The sequence below is a fragment of the Eublepharis macularius genome, chromosome 6, assembly GCF_028583425.1.
Source record: "Eublepharis macularius isolate TG4126 chromosome 6, MPM_Emac_v1.0, whole genome shotgun sequence".
Classification (NCBI taxonomy): domain Eukaryota; kingdom Metazoa; phylum Chordata; class Lepidosauria; order Squamata; family Eublepharidae; genus Eublepharis; species Eublepharis macularius.
This window is the reverse complement of record NC_072795.1, coordinates 11,571,191-11,585,672: the sequence shown is the minus strand read 5'-3', so window position 1 is coordinate 11,585,672 and position 14,482 is coordinate 11,571,191. Positions and strand designations below refer to the sequence as shown.

The 14,482-nt window shown below is 47.2% G+C and overlaps 1 protein-coding gene across 1 annotated transcript in view; it reads right to left on the bottom strand.

Annotated features, from left to right (window-relative positions):
* The window catches only part of PSMD2 (proteasome 26S subunit ubiquitin receptor, non-ATPase 2), a 31,098-nt gene that overhangs the window by 2,750 nt on the left and 13,866 nt on the right, over window positions 1–14,482 (bottom strand). Inside the window, exons 10-18 of the mRNA XM_054983062.1 lie at window positions 11,550–11,656; window positions 10,032–10,159; window positions 9,864–9,951; window positions 8,089–8,251; window positions 7,790–7,891; window positions 7,558–7,703; window positions 5,492–5,575; window positions 3,238–3,406; window positions 1,792–1,886 (exon numbers count right to left, since the gene is read on the bottom strand). Coding sequence (XP_054839037.1) covers window positions 1,792–1,886; window positions 3,238–3,406; window positions 5,492–5,575; window positions 7,558–7,703; window positions 7,790–7,891; window positions 8,089–8,251; window positions 9,864–9,951; window positions 10,032–10,159; window positions 11,550–11,656 — 1,082 coding nt within the window. The remainder of the gene's footprint in view (window positions 1–1,791; window positions 1,887–3,237; window positions 3,407–5,491; window positions 5,576–7,557; window positions 7,704–7,789; window positions 7,892–8,088; window positions 8,252–9,863; window positions 9,952–10,031; window positions 10,160–11,549; window positions 11,657–14,482) is intronic.

Genomic DNA, 14,482 nt, shown 5'->3' with positions numbered 1-14,482 from the left:
GAGTTCCACTTCACACATTCTGCAACCAAGGCCATTGAGAGGGAGGGAGGTTCACGTGCAGGTCAAGAAAACAATATACCAAGCATGTGGCTATCCCATTAGAAGCAACTGCATTATTTTGACTGTAAGTGGCATAAAAACCACTCAAAGTTCTCTTCTGCCTCGAGAAGATTAGCCACTCCCCATGATTCTAGGTGCACTTTCCTGTATTTTTGCTCACTGTATCGTACCTAGGGTGGTGTGTGCGCACATGCTGTGGTTTCATGAAAGCACAGGGGAAATGCAAAGAATGGTACTGGGTACAGAACTCATTTCTGACTTTTAGAAAGGCAAGTTTCTAGCCCTTAAGTATCTCATCAAGGGTTACTGGAATCTCAAAACGGTTGCTGAATCAGATTGCCAACAATAGGGAGGCAGGCTTCAGGGCTCTCTGCGTAGCTCCTTGCCAGACCACAGAGCATAAATGTTCAGAGAGCTTCCTAGCCTAATAACTACAGACAATTCACCTTGTACACAGGTGATTGTAATGGGTCCCAAGTTGGGTATTATTTATAAATCACATATTTATAATATTTTGATTAAACATGTCCAAGGCAAACAGGCAATCGCCATTTCCAGCATGATTTCCTCCCCAAAAAGCTTTGCATACGCACAGAGGCCGTCACTCTCAGGTGCTTTTAAACAAATAATGCAAACCTGCCTAGAGGAGAGTTGGATGAGGGCTGCACCAAGTGCCCTCTTTAAGAGACCAGACCACCTCTAAACCAGTCTTCTCGATGGCCTCTCCCTCTGCTTTTGGCACTTACTATCTTGAATCTTCAATCTTATCAGCAAACTTGTCTTTCATACCTTCACATTTTGCCTCCAGAACTTTAAGAGGTCCTTTCGGCGAGGGACTTCTGACATACAGTGCTTGAGAATCCAAGACCAATTTAAGCTACTAGAGCACCCTTTGCCTACAAGATCATTAAGGGGGTCAAAGAAATCAAATAGGTTGGAAGAGATGGTTTTCCCTTTATTGGTGCTATGCTATCCATTCCTTGGTTATTTGGGAACTCAGGAGGCAAGATCACTTACTTCTCCAATTGCTCAGTTTTTTCTCACTGCCTCAAATTCCTTCTGCTTTCGGCACAAACTCCTTACACTCGCTTTTAAAGCTCTCCTCAAGCTCGCCTCGCTTTAACCTTTCTATCCTACTCTCCTAACATATGCCACCAACTCTGCCACCCTAGCTGTCCCAAAGAAGTTTGCTTAAATGGCTCCACCCTTCCCTTCCTTGCTGCCTATCATGCCCCAATCTCTCTACCCTCTCTCTCCCCAAAAAGCTATCACTCCGCAATGCCCCTTTGCAATCGAAAGTTGTGGAGGCATCTTTTAACTATACACATCCCATCATCCTCGTCTCTCGAATTTGCCTCTCTAGCAAGATCTAGACCGGAAACTCCTTGCTGCACCAACCTTTTTAGATTTAGTTACTCTTAACTCCCAAGCTGCATACCGGGATGGCACCCACAGAAAAACACCAATATGTAAATCATGCCCATTTTTCTTCCGCTGCAAAGCATGTATAGCTACACAAAGGTTTTTCTGAAGGTATGCAAAAAGGTATACATGCACGCACCACATTCCCCTCCCAGTAGCAGCAGCACTCCACCACAAGCCTCTTTGTAAACCCCTCTGATTTTGCTGGTCTGGCCTTACTTCGTTTCCAGTCTGTTCTTGCTCCGTTTCCAAAAACCAACGTCGAACTTAAATTGTTTGCTTGATTCAGAGTTTAAGCTAAGCCATTACCTGAGCCAACCGCACCATGAAGAGGTTATTGGGATCCTTGGCGTGATATTGTGCCAACTGCCTTAGCATCGCCGCCAAACGGGCGTTATTCGTGCCTGTGGGGTTAAGAAAGCGGGCATCAACAAGCAATTGGAGCAAGAAGGCCTAACGCTTAGCCTGGTCGCCGCTGGAGCTTCTAGAAAAGCAGCTTCAAGCACCTGATGCTCTCCCTCCACCCCGATACCCTTCCCTGCCATCAGATCACAGCAATTCAGTCCCACGCTGATAGGCTTAAAACGTTGGGGGTAGATCCAAATATCAGTGGGGCTTTTCACCCTCTCCCCCACCCGGAGGAACAACTCCTCCACTACACAGCAAACTGCTTTTACAATGCAAGGGTGCTTAAAACGAACAGGACATTGGGTTGCTGTTTCAGGCAATGAGAAGATGGACCCCACTCCTCATTCATTCAAGAAGTCTTGCATGTCAAAATGCACAAAGATCCAGAAGCCCTTAGCTTGGTTAGCTCAGTGTTTCAAATCGAGCTAAGAGAGTAAACTAGGGATGTGTAATTCGGGTTTCTGATTCAGGTTTTTTACCTGAATTGGGCCCGATTTGTAAAGATTCAGGATTCCTGAATCAGCCTCAGCATTGCTGAGCCGATGCGGGAATCCCGAAGCAAAGCTTTCCGAAGTGATTTGTATTGCTTCGGGAAGCTTTGAACAACGGCAACAGCAGCCGGGCCCACAGTTCCTGAATATTTTTCGGGTGCACACCCCTAGAGTAAAATAAAGGTGATGCTACCCTGTACATTCGAAGCCATGTGCTTTGGATCTCTTCTTAATTACACGGTATAATAAAACATCTCCACTTCAGGTTGTTATTCCACAAGTACTTCCATCTCTTAAAATGTTGATTTCGCCATATGAACACTGAACTTCTTTTCTCTAAAGAGAAGGAAGCAGCCGATCCCTCTGAATAGATCTTCACACCCATTTTGGAACTGGCTCATCTCTTTTCACATGCTACCCGTGGCTGATCGCCAAAGCAGAACGATCCAGAATTTAACCTAGCTCAGCACTGGATCCACACCTGCTCTCGCACTGCCCTGCTAAAATGCAAATGCTAGTTCTTCATCTGACATGAGACGATTGCTTCCAAACACACACTTCTCAGCTAACAGAGCATCGCACTACTGAGCTGGTGGGGCACACTATCATTTGTGAAGGAGAGCTGTAGGATGCAACACAGTAGGCCAGGAGACACCTTATATTTTATGTACTCTCTCAGCTGCACATTTCTCTCCTCCCCGCCCCAAGCCAGTCTTGTCCTCAAACCACGTCTGGCCTCAGCTTGTTCAACAGTGCACTGGGGATCATTAGAAAGGCACATGTAACACCACCGGAAGGCATCCCTTATTTGCCCATGACGCACTGCTCATCATCCCGAGTTTCCAAAAGAACGTACCGCTGCCCACCATGCCCATGGCAAAGATGGAGTTATAAGACACCTCTGGGTCAGCGTCATGGGAAAACTTGCTGAGAGTGTCCAGGATGTTCAGGCGGGGGTTGGAGACAGAGATGAGAGCCAAGGCCAGGGGCACGGCTCGACGAAGGGTCGGTTCCCCATACCGCAGCTGCGGAAGACAGAGAGGAAGGCTTACATTCCCTGGTGGTCCACCAAGACTGTCTTTGACTGCAGGTAAGCTGCAGAATATTGTATGCCCCTATCCAACTGCCTTGCCCACCACAATTTCACCCCCATAGGCCCAACCTTAGTCTACTTTCTACAGGCTGTAACAGAAGTCAAAGAAAAGGATTAAAAGAGCGCCCATCAACTCCTGGGCTGGCAAGAGCAACAGGAACTAATATTCAGGTTTCTAGGACAGCACTTGGAATGTTTTCATCACAAGGTAAAAAAGGCTTTACAGAGCCAGAAAGCAACATCAAGCTGGGGTGGGGTGGGGACGAAATCACAGGCTCATAAAAGGTCAGCAGATCAACACAGTTGCTTTGATCTCCAATGCTTCAGTTTCATACCATGCCCCTTGTCCCCAACACCTCAGCAATTTCAGGTTATATTCCCAGCTCACACCTTCATATAGCTGGCAGGGCGGTGGAGGAAAGGGGGGCAGCAGCAGCATTTCTTCATTCGAGTCACCCTCACACCTGATACTATATCCTCTTTGCAGATAATGCAATATCCACGTGATTTACTCCAGACCACCCACAAAGCCCTAGATTCTGATCTGGCTGCAAACCAAAGCCATGCAACATTTTGGACCTCTGTGATACAAGTCCAGGAATCTGCAGAGAAAACAGGGTGGGGCAGGTTCTTCCTTCCACACAGAACCTTTTCAGTTCAGAACTCTTTCCCAAGGTAAAAATTAGCACTGTTCTTACTACACAAGGTATACTAAGGGCTCTCCAGAGATGTGGCCCAGTCTCATTATTGACAAAGGGCTCACCTGGAGTCAGAAAGCCTTCTCTATCCCCCCTCCCTATCACAGCCATGTAGGGAGGTGCAAAAGCAAATCCTAACAATGTGTAGGATGCTGCCTGGGGTAAAGCACGTTGTGTACAGAAGGTCCACGGCACTTTGTTACAATAGCAGTCTTCAATAGGCAGCTCATGAGCTATTGGTAGCTCACCGGCTGCTACAGAACAGTTCATGAATGCCCTTAGGTAACCCAGGAAGAAACTGTAAAAAGATTTGCTTTAGACTTTTTTTTAAAAAAGCTTTTATTTCATGGGATTGTTTCTCTGTGCTGTTTATCTGATAGCTTCATTTCTGGGGCCCTTCCTAATCCCCATCCTGTTCTCTAGGGCTCTCGGGGATGAACTAGGGAAGTCTGGATATTACCCAGAAGTAACTTTCGTCAAAGAATAGGTTGACAACCTATGGATTATAAGAACTTCTCGGCAGCAGTATCTGAATATGAACTGGGTTGAATCCGTTGCCCCTCTGTATACCAGGAGGTAGCCAGGGAAGGGTAAGAGTTCTTGGCCCAGAGCGTATGGCTTTTTATGAACCAGCCCAGTGGATAAAACAGTGCTTACCTCTGGCAAATCATTTATATAGATTAGCACACAGATAGATTTACCTCATCAGGCCTGACTAGCAGGCATTTTTATTTTCTTATGTCATTTATACCCCGATTTTCTCCACATTAGGGACCCAAAGCAGCTTACATCACGCTCCCCTTCTCCATTTTATCCTCCCAACAGGCCTGTGAGGCAGGATAGGCTGACAGTAGATGACTGGTCCAAAGTCATCCATTTAAGAGTGAAATCCAGCCTGGATTGTGCACCCCACCTCTTCCATGACTTTTGCAACTGACTTACATTTACATGGCCCTCACTCCCTGCACCTTCTCCTCCCTCCTCTCACCACCTGTGTATCTCTGGCCAGTTTCTTCATACCCTCCATGCGTCTGACGAAGAGAGCTCTGGTTCTCAAAAGCTTATGCTACAATAAAGTTGGCTAGCCTTAATGGTGCTACTGGACTTTTTACTATTTTGCAACTACAGGCTAACACGGCTAACACCTCTGGATCTATAACCATTTCAGAGTGGGATCTGAATCTTTATCTTCCAGATCCTAGCTGGACACTATCCACTACACTACATGTCTGCCCATGGCCAGCTGACACAGCACATGAGAATGCTCTAATATCATTGCCCCTCAAAATGGAGAAAGCATTTTCAAACACCATACTGACCAGGTGACCAAAAGTGCGTAGAGCCATCTCAGCCCCGATCTCTTCCCCCATGGCAATGAGAGCAATCCCCAGCACCGCTACGCCCTGCAAGAGGGGGGAAAGAGGCACACCTTGTGACACGTGCACAGCAGAATTCGGCACACAAACCGAACGCAAGATTTGTTTTGGAGGAAAGCAGTTTACCACTGGAATATTCTCCCCCCACACAGGCTTCAACACTCAGAAATTCAAAACATTACTTCCTGTAGACCCGCTACCACTTTAACTAGCATGTTGATGAGCAGGGCTGCATAGAACCGCGCTATCCGAAAGCAGAGGCTGGAATCAGCTATGACATCCCAACTCTGCTCCTCAGATCTTATCAGGCATTGCCGACCGACAGTTGAGCCCACAGAGAACAGAGTGGGAAAGAGGATGGAGTCCAGTGATCAGAGGGAGGGACTTAGCTCTGCCCCTCCCCTTTACTAGAAGCAGAATAAAAAGTGCAAAATAGGACTGGGAGATCAGTCAATTGGCCAGGTAAAATCAAAAAGAGTCCAGTAGCACCTTTAAGACTAACCAATTTTATTGTAGCATAAGCTTTGGATCATGCATCTGACGAAGAGAACTTGATTCTCGAAAGCTTATGCTACAATAAAATTGGTTAGTCTTAAAGGTGCTACTGAACTCTTTTTGATTTTGCTACTACAGACTAACACGGCTAACTCCTCTGGATCTTTGGCCAGGTAAGTATCACTGACTTGCTATTTTTTTAAGACAGTGGTCCATCACCATCAAGTATCCCATGCAGTGTGTCATCTGTTAGGTCGATGGCCCACCATTTTAATCCCACTATGGGATTCAAAATACACAAGAGAAGGCACTTTGCTCACTGAATCTGCCAGAGCGATTCCTTTCTCTCTTCCTTTCTCCCTTTCTCTCGTTCAGAAACATTTATCTGACCCATAATTGCAATTGCCCTTAAAACTATCTTTTAAAGTAATCGTGCGTGTTTTATTTTCAATCTCTTTTTTTTTTATGGGTTAGATTCCTTCTGCAAGCAGTGGACGTTTTCCTCTGGTGCAGGGAGCCTCCTGCCGACCCAAGAGCCAAAAGCCAACACGGCTGAACCCGGGAAAAATGAAACTTGCCAAGAGTGGGACAACCCCACCCGGGATTCACAACAATCAGTCACTCATAAGGTAACTTATGCTTATTAATAAAGTATCAAGTGCTCATACAATCAATCCGAATTCTTTGTGCATTTCATAACAGGTAATTTAGTGTAATTCATGAATACAACCATCTTAGCAGTAGTACATCACTTCTCTGACATAAATCCGACTCATGAATTATACTAAATTACCTGTTATGAAACGCACAAAGAATTGGGATTGATTGTATGAGCTCTTGACACTTTATTAATAAGCTGAGTTATCTTTTGAGTGACTGATTGCTGTGAATCCCGGGTGGGGTGGTCCCACTCTTGGCAAGACTCAAGAGCCAAAGGCTGTTTACTCTGACAAAAAGCACCTTTGTTTGCATAGCACACCTGCTGGATCCACACTCCTTTTTAAATTTTGGGTTTCTACCCCCAAAGCTAAAGAGAGCAATCTCTTGAGCATCGTTCCACTACTGCATTGGGAATGGCATTTTGCAAAATTCTATTGATCCGCATACAAAACATCAGCGGTTCTGAATTCGTTTTTCACTGTTTCACAATGCTGGGCTCAATGCTCTTGCCCCGTGTGCTAGTTCTAGTAAGTTAAAGTCTGACATATCTGACTACTAATCAAACCCAGATTCGTCAACTGACCATTCCCCCACCCCATTCAAAGGACTAACCCAATCATCAAAGAAAGCAAAAAATGCAGGAGACAAAAATTTTCGTAACACGGCGCTAGTTTCCGCCATTCGTCATACACAGATATAGGTGTGAAAGGAGCATGAAAGCCATCCTCCATCAATCCAACAATCCCTACGGCAAGACGCTGAGCTTCCAGCCCCGCTCTCCTTTTTCAAAGCTTTTTTAATGAGCCCTATACCACCGCCCCTTGCATCAGATCAGGAGCCCCCTCCCACCCTACCTGATGGGCCCCCATGTCGGCAGCGTTCTCCTTCTTTTCCTTATCCTTTTTCTCTTTCTTCTCTTTCTCCTCCTCTTTCTCCTTGGAATCAAAGTGCTCGCTGCAGATGTGGAGCAGCTGCTGTACCTTCAACACGTTGCCAGAGCCTGGAGGGAGACCCACGAGTAAAACGGGAGGCCCCGCCACCACGCCACTCCCGTCCCACTCTGAGCCGGGTCGAGCCGGGACTGACCTGCGTAGGCGCAGATGTCCACGAGCGTGTTGGCGAAGCTACGGAAGGGCTCTGACACAACCTGCAGCGCTGCCAGGATGGCCTCGATGGCCTCACCTTTCCCTGCAGGAAATGGGGATATCTAGTCACAAACACAGCACAAAACAGGACCTGCTGAAGGCCTGCATCACTCCTGCTCAATACACCCCACCCACCCTGCAGGTTCCAATCAGGCACGCGCATCCAGCCAAGGAAGCGGACCTCACTTCTCCGCCACAGGCGTGCCCGCTGGACAGCCACCGATCAGCCTTAGGGCTTACCCAGGTGATTAAGGCCTAGGCCGAGAGGCAGCCATCTGGCATATGTATCCTTCAGCTCCGTCTCCGACTTCTCCATGATGGTTTGGAGGATGGTGGAAGTGACGTCTCCGTTGCATGAGCCCACAGCAATCATTCCGCAGGCCAGGGCCGTCACACCTGCCACCTGGGGAGGGGAGTTCAATTTGCATCAGTGCTCGGACAAGCCCCCTCCATAAACATGATCGTCAGTCTGGGAGCGGAAAGATAACAAGGTTTGGGTTGGGCGATCAGGGCAGTTCTTGCCAATCCCAAAACTCCGTTAGTTACACCGCACACACACAAAACTCCTTCCCTGATGTGGCCGGCTTATGACCGGTCTCTTTCAGCCTTCAAGGGGACAGCCAAGAAATGTCTTTCAACAGGCTTTTGGGGTGATATTTTTTCTGGCATCAGATATTCTGCATGTTGTTCTAGACCCCTCCCTGAAATGTTATCACTGTTCTGATTGACAATTGTGTATAAAGCATGCTTCAGATCAAGCTTATGTAGACAAGCAGGCTAGAAGTCCAAGGAGAGATAGAAATAGAAGTGTTTAAAGTGGGCCCTGGCATAGTTTTAAGTGAATGTTGTCAGGGCTTGCCGCGGCTGCCGCTGGGCGGGGCGCTGGGCGGTCTGCTCCTGACGTCAAAGGGGGGCCAGGGATTCTGCGGGACCCTGCTCTGTGGATGGAGGGGCGGTATACATCACCCAGACTCCCTCTCACTCCACTCGCTGGCCCGCTCAACCTGTGCCACTCACTCCCCTTGGTCTCTGCCATCTCCTCCTCCTTCATCCACTCTCCTCCTTGCCTTTGCTCTTGCCTTTGCTCCAACTCCACTCCATCACTCCTACTCAAGCCCACCACCTCAGAGCTCTTCCCAGCCAGCTTTTATAGGGCCTTCTCTCAGCACCCCGCCCACCTTGCAGGTCCTGCCTGCCAGGCAACACCCCTCCTTGGCCTCCCAGCATTGGCCTGGGCTGTCTCAAGCTGCTGCAGCTGGGGTAGCTGGCTGGGCTGCCTGGATCAGCAACAGCTGCGTTATGTTGGCTGGCTGCCAGGCCTCTCTGGCTGAGCTGATTATTGAAGGTAGGCCCAGCTGTGGCCCCTTGGCTGGCTGCCCAGCTCTTCCCACAGAATGCCTTCAGCAGCTCCACCTGGAGGGGCTTGGTTGTGAGCATCTCCTGAGCCAGGCTGCTGTCTTCAAGCTGAGGTGGAGGCTGGGGCGTGGCTCTGAGCCGCTGTGGCTGCTTCTCCCTGCCAGGTAAGAGTTCTGTTTGGGCTGCTGCTGGGTCCCTATTCCCCCTGCCTTGGCCCTTCTCCTCTGGCCTGCTTAGCCCCCTCTCCTCCCCCTGGAGGGTGGGACTAGCTGGTCTCTCCCTGCTCCCTCCAGCCCTCTGAGGCTTGGGCCTTTTGCCTCTTCCCCCTGGAGTAGGCAGGTCCTGGACCTGGTTGCTGGCTGGGGCGGCAGGGCCACTGCCTCCCGGTTGCCTCCCACTGTTCCCTCCTGGCAAGTCTGGGGGCTGGGACTCAGACCCCGGACAAATGTTTCCTAAATCCTTCCCAGTAGATCATGATTTCCATTCACATTTCTACTTCTGATTAAGGAAAAAGTGAAGAATGCAGCATAAGAGCCTTTTCGAAGCCTCCTGCACTTCCCACGAGAAAGAAGCCCAAGCCTCTTCCACGTTCCACCCAAGACTGCTGCTCACAAAGCAGCTCAGCCAATCCCAAGACGGTTAAGGTGTTACTCCCTCACCTCCATGCTGGACTTGGAGTCTCCCATTACGGGAAGAAGCAAGGTCAAGACGTCTTCTCGGTTGGAGCCAGCATATGCCAGCCCGAGCCTACAAGAGAGCACCGCAGAATTGAGTCGTATGCGAGACATTCTGTGCAGCGGGAAAGGGAAGTCCAAGCAGGCCCTTACCCAAAGATGGCCCCGATCCTCATGATGTTGCTGTTGTGGAGGACGTAGTCTGAGAGCAACGCAAGAGCAGGGTCACACTCGTTCCTCACCCCGGAGTTCACGATACCACAAGCCAAGAGTGCCCCTGACTGCAGGGCCAAAGAAACAAAATAGGCTCAACCTTAACGTGACCATGATCGTGAACGCCCAGCAGTAGCAAGGGTCCTAAACTCAGGTGTGCGCATCAACAGGAAGGGAGAAGTTACCCACTCCAAAAACATGCCTCTGTATTAAGACGAAAAAAGAGAACCTTGTTTCTAATAGCTTATCAGAACCCACTTTGGAGGAACTTGAAATGGCTGATCTCAACACACTGGATCATACTGTAACCCTTCGCTGAGGTCAGTTTTCTTACGCTGCAGATTCTTCTTCCTTGTTTACTTGTTATCTGCACTCCGTAAGGAAGAGTTTGGAACCTCTCATTCTATCATTCATTATTTCTACCAACCTAATCTGATCCATCTCTTGCCCAGATACACTGATTTATGATAGGATTCACACCAAACATGATACAAATCATACAAGTATGATATAAATAAATAATAAATAAACCTCTCTCTCCCAACGGCTCCCTTCCTAATTTTCCTTATAAATATGCGGAAAATGATTTTCTCTTCATAGCATCTGAAGAAATAAGATCTAACTATAAAAATCTCAAGATGGAATAAATGTTTGTTACTCTTCTGTTGTTACTTCTGTTTTATTTTGCAACGATAGATTAACACGGCAATCCTTCCACCTAACCTACACAAGTGCTTCCTAACAGCATTACAAGACTGGAGTAGAAGCCAGCCACTGGGGGCAACAATCACACCCTGGCCACGTAAGACCAGATGCCGGAATTAGCATTCTTTTGGCATAACCTTCAATCTTGCATTCAGAAACAAGAAGGCGCAGGCGGGGAGGGCTATTTGTTTCTGGTTACTGCCACCCCAAGATTTTTTTCCCAATGAAAAAATTGAAAAATTTGGGGAGCACTGAAAGAATACTGCTTTTGGGATGAGCGAAGAAACCCCTCCTCTGAAATATTGTCCCCCTTTTGGAATGAGCGAAATGCTTTTTGGGACAAGGTTTTACCCCAAATGCGTAGCATATTTTATGCAAGAATCTCCAGCATTAGATAATGAAAACTCCTGGAGGCAGATAGAACAGATTTTCAAAAATATGTCCCTTGCTTAAGTGTAAATAATTCTGGCAACCAAACAATTCTGGCAACCATTAATACGCTATAGTGTGTTTAATGATTATACATTATTTTAAAACGTTCAGTGTTACCAAGCAACCATGTTCTGGGATCAAAAGATGCCCATTACCTACCTCTGAGAATTCTAGCAAGGCTGCACAGGTGTACACGGACCCTGGCAACCCTCATTTCAACGGCCGTCCCTCAGATGCACCTACAACAAGCTGTCTAGCGCCCTGGCTATGACCAGAGTGCCATGTGCAGCTATACCAAAGCTTGAGATCAGGGCCACTCACCTTGATGTAGTCTTCTGAAGAATACAGGTACTTGTCAATCTGCGTAAGTCCCCCATCGACATCCCACAGCAGGATCATCCCCAGAGAAGCTGCGGCACTCAGCATCCCTGTGGCACACAGGAAGATGTTTTTTAGGTCAAGCCAGAATGGAAACCATCGCCGAAGCCAACCTTAGCAATCAACCACACTGACCAGTCCAGTTGGTTAAGTCAGTGGTAGAGCCACCACACACTCCTGTTAGCCATTTGTGGCAGATTAAAAGCTTGGGAAAGCCTCTGTCCTCCCCCCCACCCCCAACCACTCATTTTTTGAAGATACCAGAAAAATAAAAAGAGAGAGAAAAACCTCATAGCAGTGCCCTGATATCAGATAAATCTATTCCAGTATAAAAGGGATTGCCAAAGATGCGGCCCTCTAGTCTGTTATGAGGATCTTCATTTGACCAAACCTACAGGGTCATTTTAGGCACTGCCACCATCTCAGACGTCTTCCATTGGATAGTGAACTCCAAGTCCTGCCACTGTTAAGGTGTTTAGTACCAATTCTAAAATATCTGGATGGGTAGCCATGTTATTCTGTTTGCAGCAGTAGGAAACAGCAAGAGTGCAGTTGCACCTATAAGACTAACAATTTTGGTAGGGTATGAGCTTTCATGGTATCTGAAGAAGTGAGCTGTGGCTCATGAAAGCTCATGCCCTACCAAAATTGTGAGTCTTATAGGTGCTGCTGGACTCTTGCTCTTTTCTACTGTAAAATATCTGGACTATATATAAAAAGCTGAGTAACATCATCTTAGGCTGCAAAGGGAATGTGTGTCCTATCTATATAACGATCAGTTCAATAGCTATCCATTTTTTTAAAATTAGCATCCCTCCCAGTATCCTGCATTTGGGCACCAAGTGTCCCAGGAACACCAATTCATCAGACTAACGTTACTCTTACTAGGAGTCACGTATTATCTAAGTTCTTCCTATCTGAAGCAACAGCACAACTTGTTCAATTTCCAACAGCTCCCCTGATTGGTCACCCGGAAGAGATTCTGTGTTCACTGCAGGTAACCCAATGGGTGGCTGTTTATGAACCTGCCCAAGACTCTGAACAGAAACTCGCACCCTAATTCCAGCATGGGGCTAGAAAGGCACAGCACCCAGCAGGCTAGATGGAGCCCCAGCCCTGGAGACCCATTCAATTTTAGTGGATTCTGGCTGGATGACTCGCCTGATAAATGGTCTGAGAAGCCTAGATTGCATTGCCTCAGATCCTGTTTGAGTCTTAGGGTGGGAGATTTTTCTAACACGGAGTTATTGGTGGACACATTTCAAAGTGTTTCTTAGACCAGCATCCATTGGAGGAAAGACTTTGTTGATGTCGCAATGTAAATGAAAGCAGTCGTGACAAATGGGCCAAAGTGTCTCACTGTTATTGCACAGATTCTGTATGCTCACTAAGGAGTGTGTCGCTGACATGAGTTGAGATCTGTCTGCTTGGGACAAGCCGGGGGGGGGGGGGGCGGGGGGAGAATGGGGCAGACAACAATCAGTAGGTGCACAGAGCACCGGTAAAAATTTGGGTATCCCAGATCCTAGACTGACACCTTAACCACTACACCATGCTGGCATTTCAGCGAACTTGCAAATAATATACAGTGGAAACAATAGATTATAATTTTCCAAAGCAAAAGTGTTAATGAAGGGCTTAGTCCAACTTTATATTGTGTTTATACTCTTAATATATGTGCTTATGTACTTTTATGAATCTACACCACTTTTTAGAAAGCACAGGAGACGACTATTTAGTTGAAGTGAGTTTGGTCTACAAGACTGATCTAAATCTTTTCCTACTTTGGTCTGTATGATATTTTACGGTCTTTAACTTACACATATCTCAAGTATCCCTTAAAGTAGAATTGTTTTACTAGAATTACGTGCGCTCTTGCAACTGATTTTATCCATTCCTCAACCTTTGGGGTGGTTTATCATTTGTTGTATAATTGATTGTCGATGGACCCCCTATTTGGGGGGGGGGCTCGATGCCAGTGTGCTCGAACCTCAGTTCTCCATGTAGAAATCCTATCAGACTACTTGGTAATGAGATAGTTCATGTGACAGATATGATCCCACACAAAGCCCATCTGTTGTGTACTTTCTGATAAACCCACTGCTAAATGGCATGGATTTCAACCCTGGAAGTACTGAAGTGGGGCAGGCAGCTTGGGCAGTTAAGCCTTGGAAAGTACACTTACCCAGCACACCTTTGGCTATCATTCCATCTATGTCCCAACACGAGAAAGAGCCCAAAGGAAGGTAGGGGGAGGAAGGATCAAAGAGCCACCAGGTTAAGCTACCACTGTGATAAGGAATAGTCAGCTGAAATAAAAGCCCCAGGAAAACCTGTCCCACCAGCAACTCATGTGCTGAAAGTGTTAGGGCCAAGACAGCCATAGTACAAAGCAGGGGTGGAAGGCCTGGACTTCAGAAGAAAAATTCAGTATCAGAAGTGAGCAAAACACCTGGGGCAATGGGACACGGAGAGGTAAGGGGAGGGAGGAACTTGTTCAGCTCTTTTCATTTGGCACATAGCTATTGTTATAACAGACCCACCTTTCACTTTTTATATAACAACAACCGTGCTTATATACCGCTCTTCTAGACAGATTAGTGCCCCACCCAGAGCAGTGAACAAGTTAGTGTTATTATTATCCCCACAATACAGCTGGGGAGCTGGGGCTGAGAGGAGTGGCTGACCCAAAGCCACCTACTGAGCTCATGGCAGTCGTGGGATTCGAACCGGCAGAGTGCTGATTCGCAGCCAAACCACTTAACCACTGTGCTACAGCACAGTGTCATGTATACATTCAAAATGGCAGCAGTGAAGTCATGACAACTATGAACAGGAACCCCAAGAGGCTGCGACCAATAAGAATCCTGAAGTCA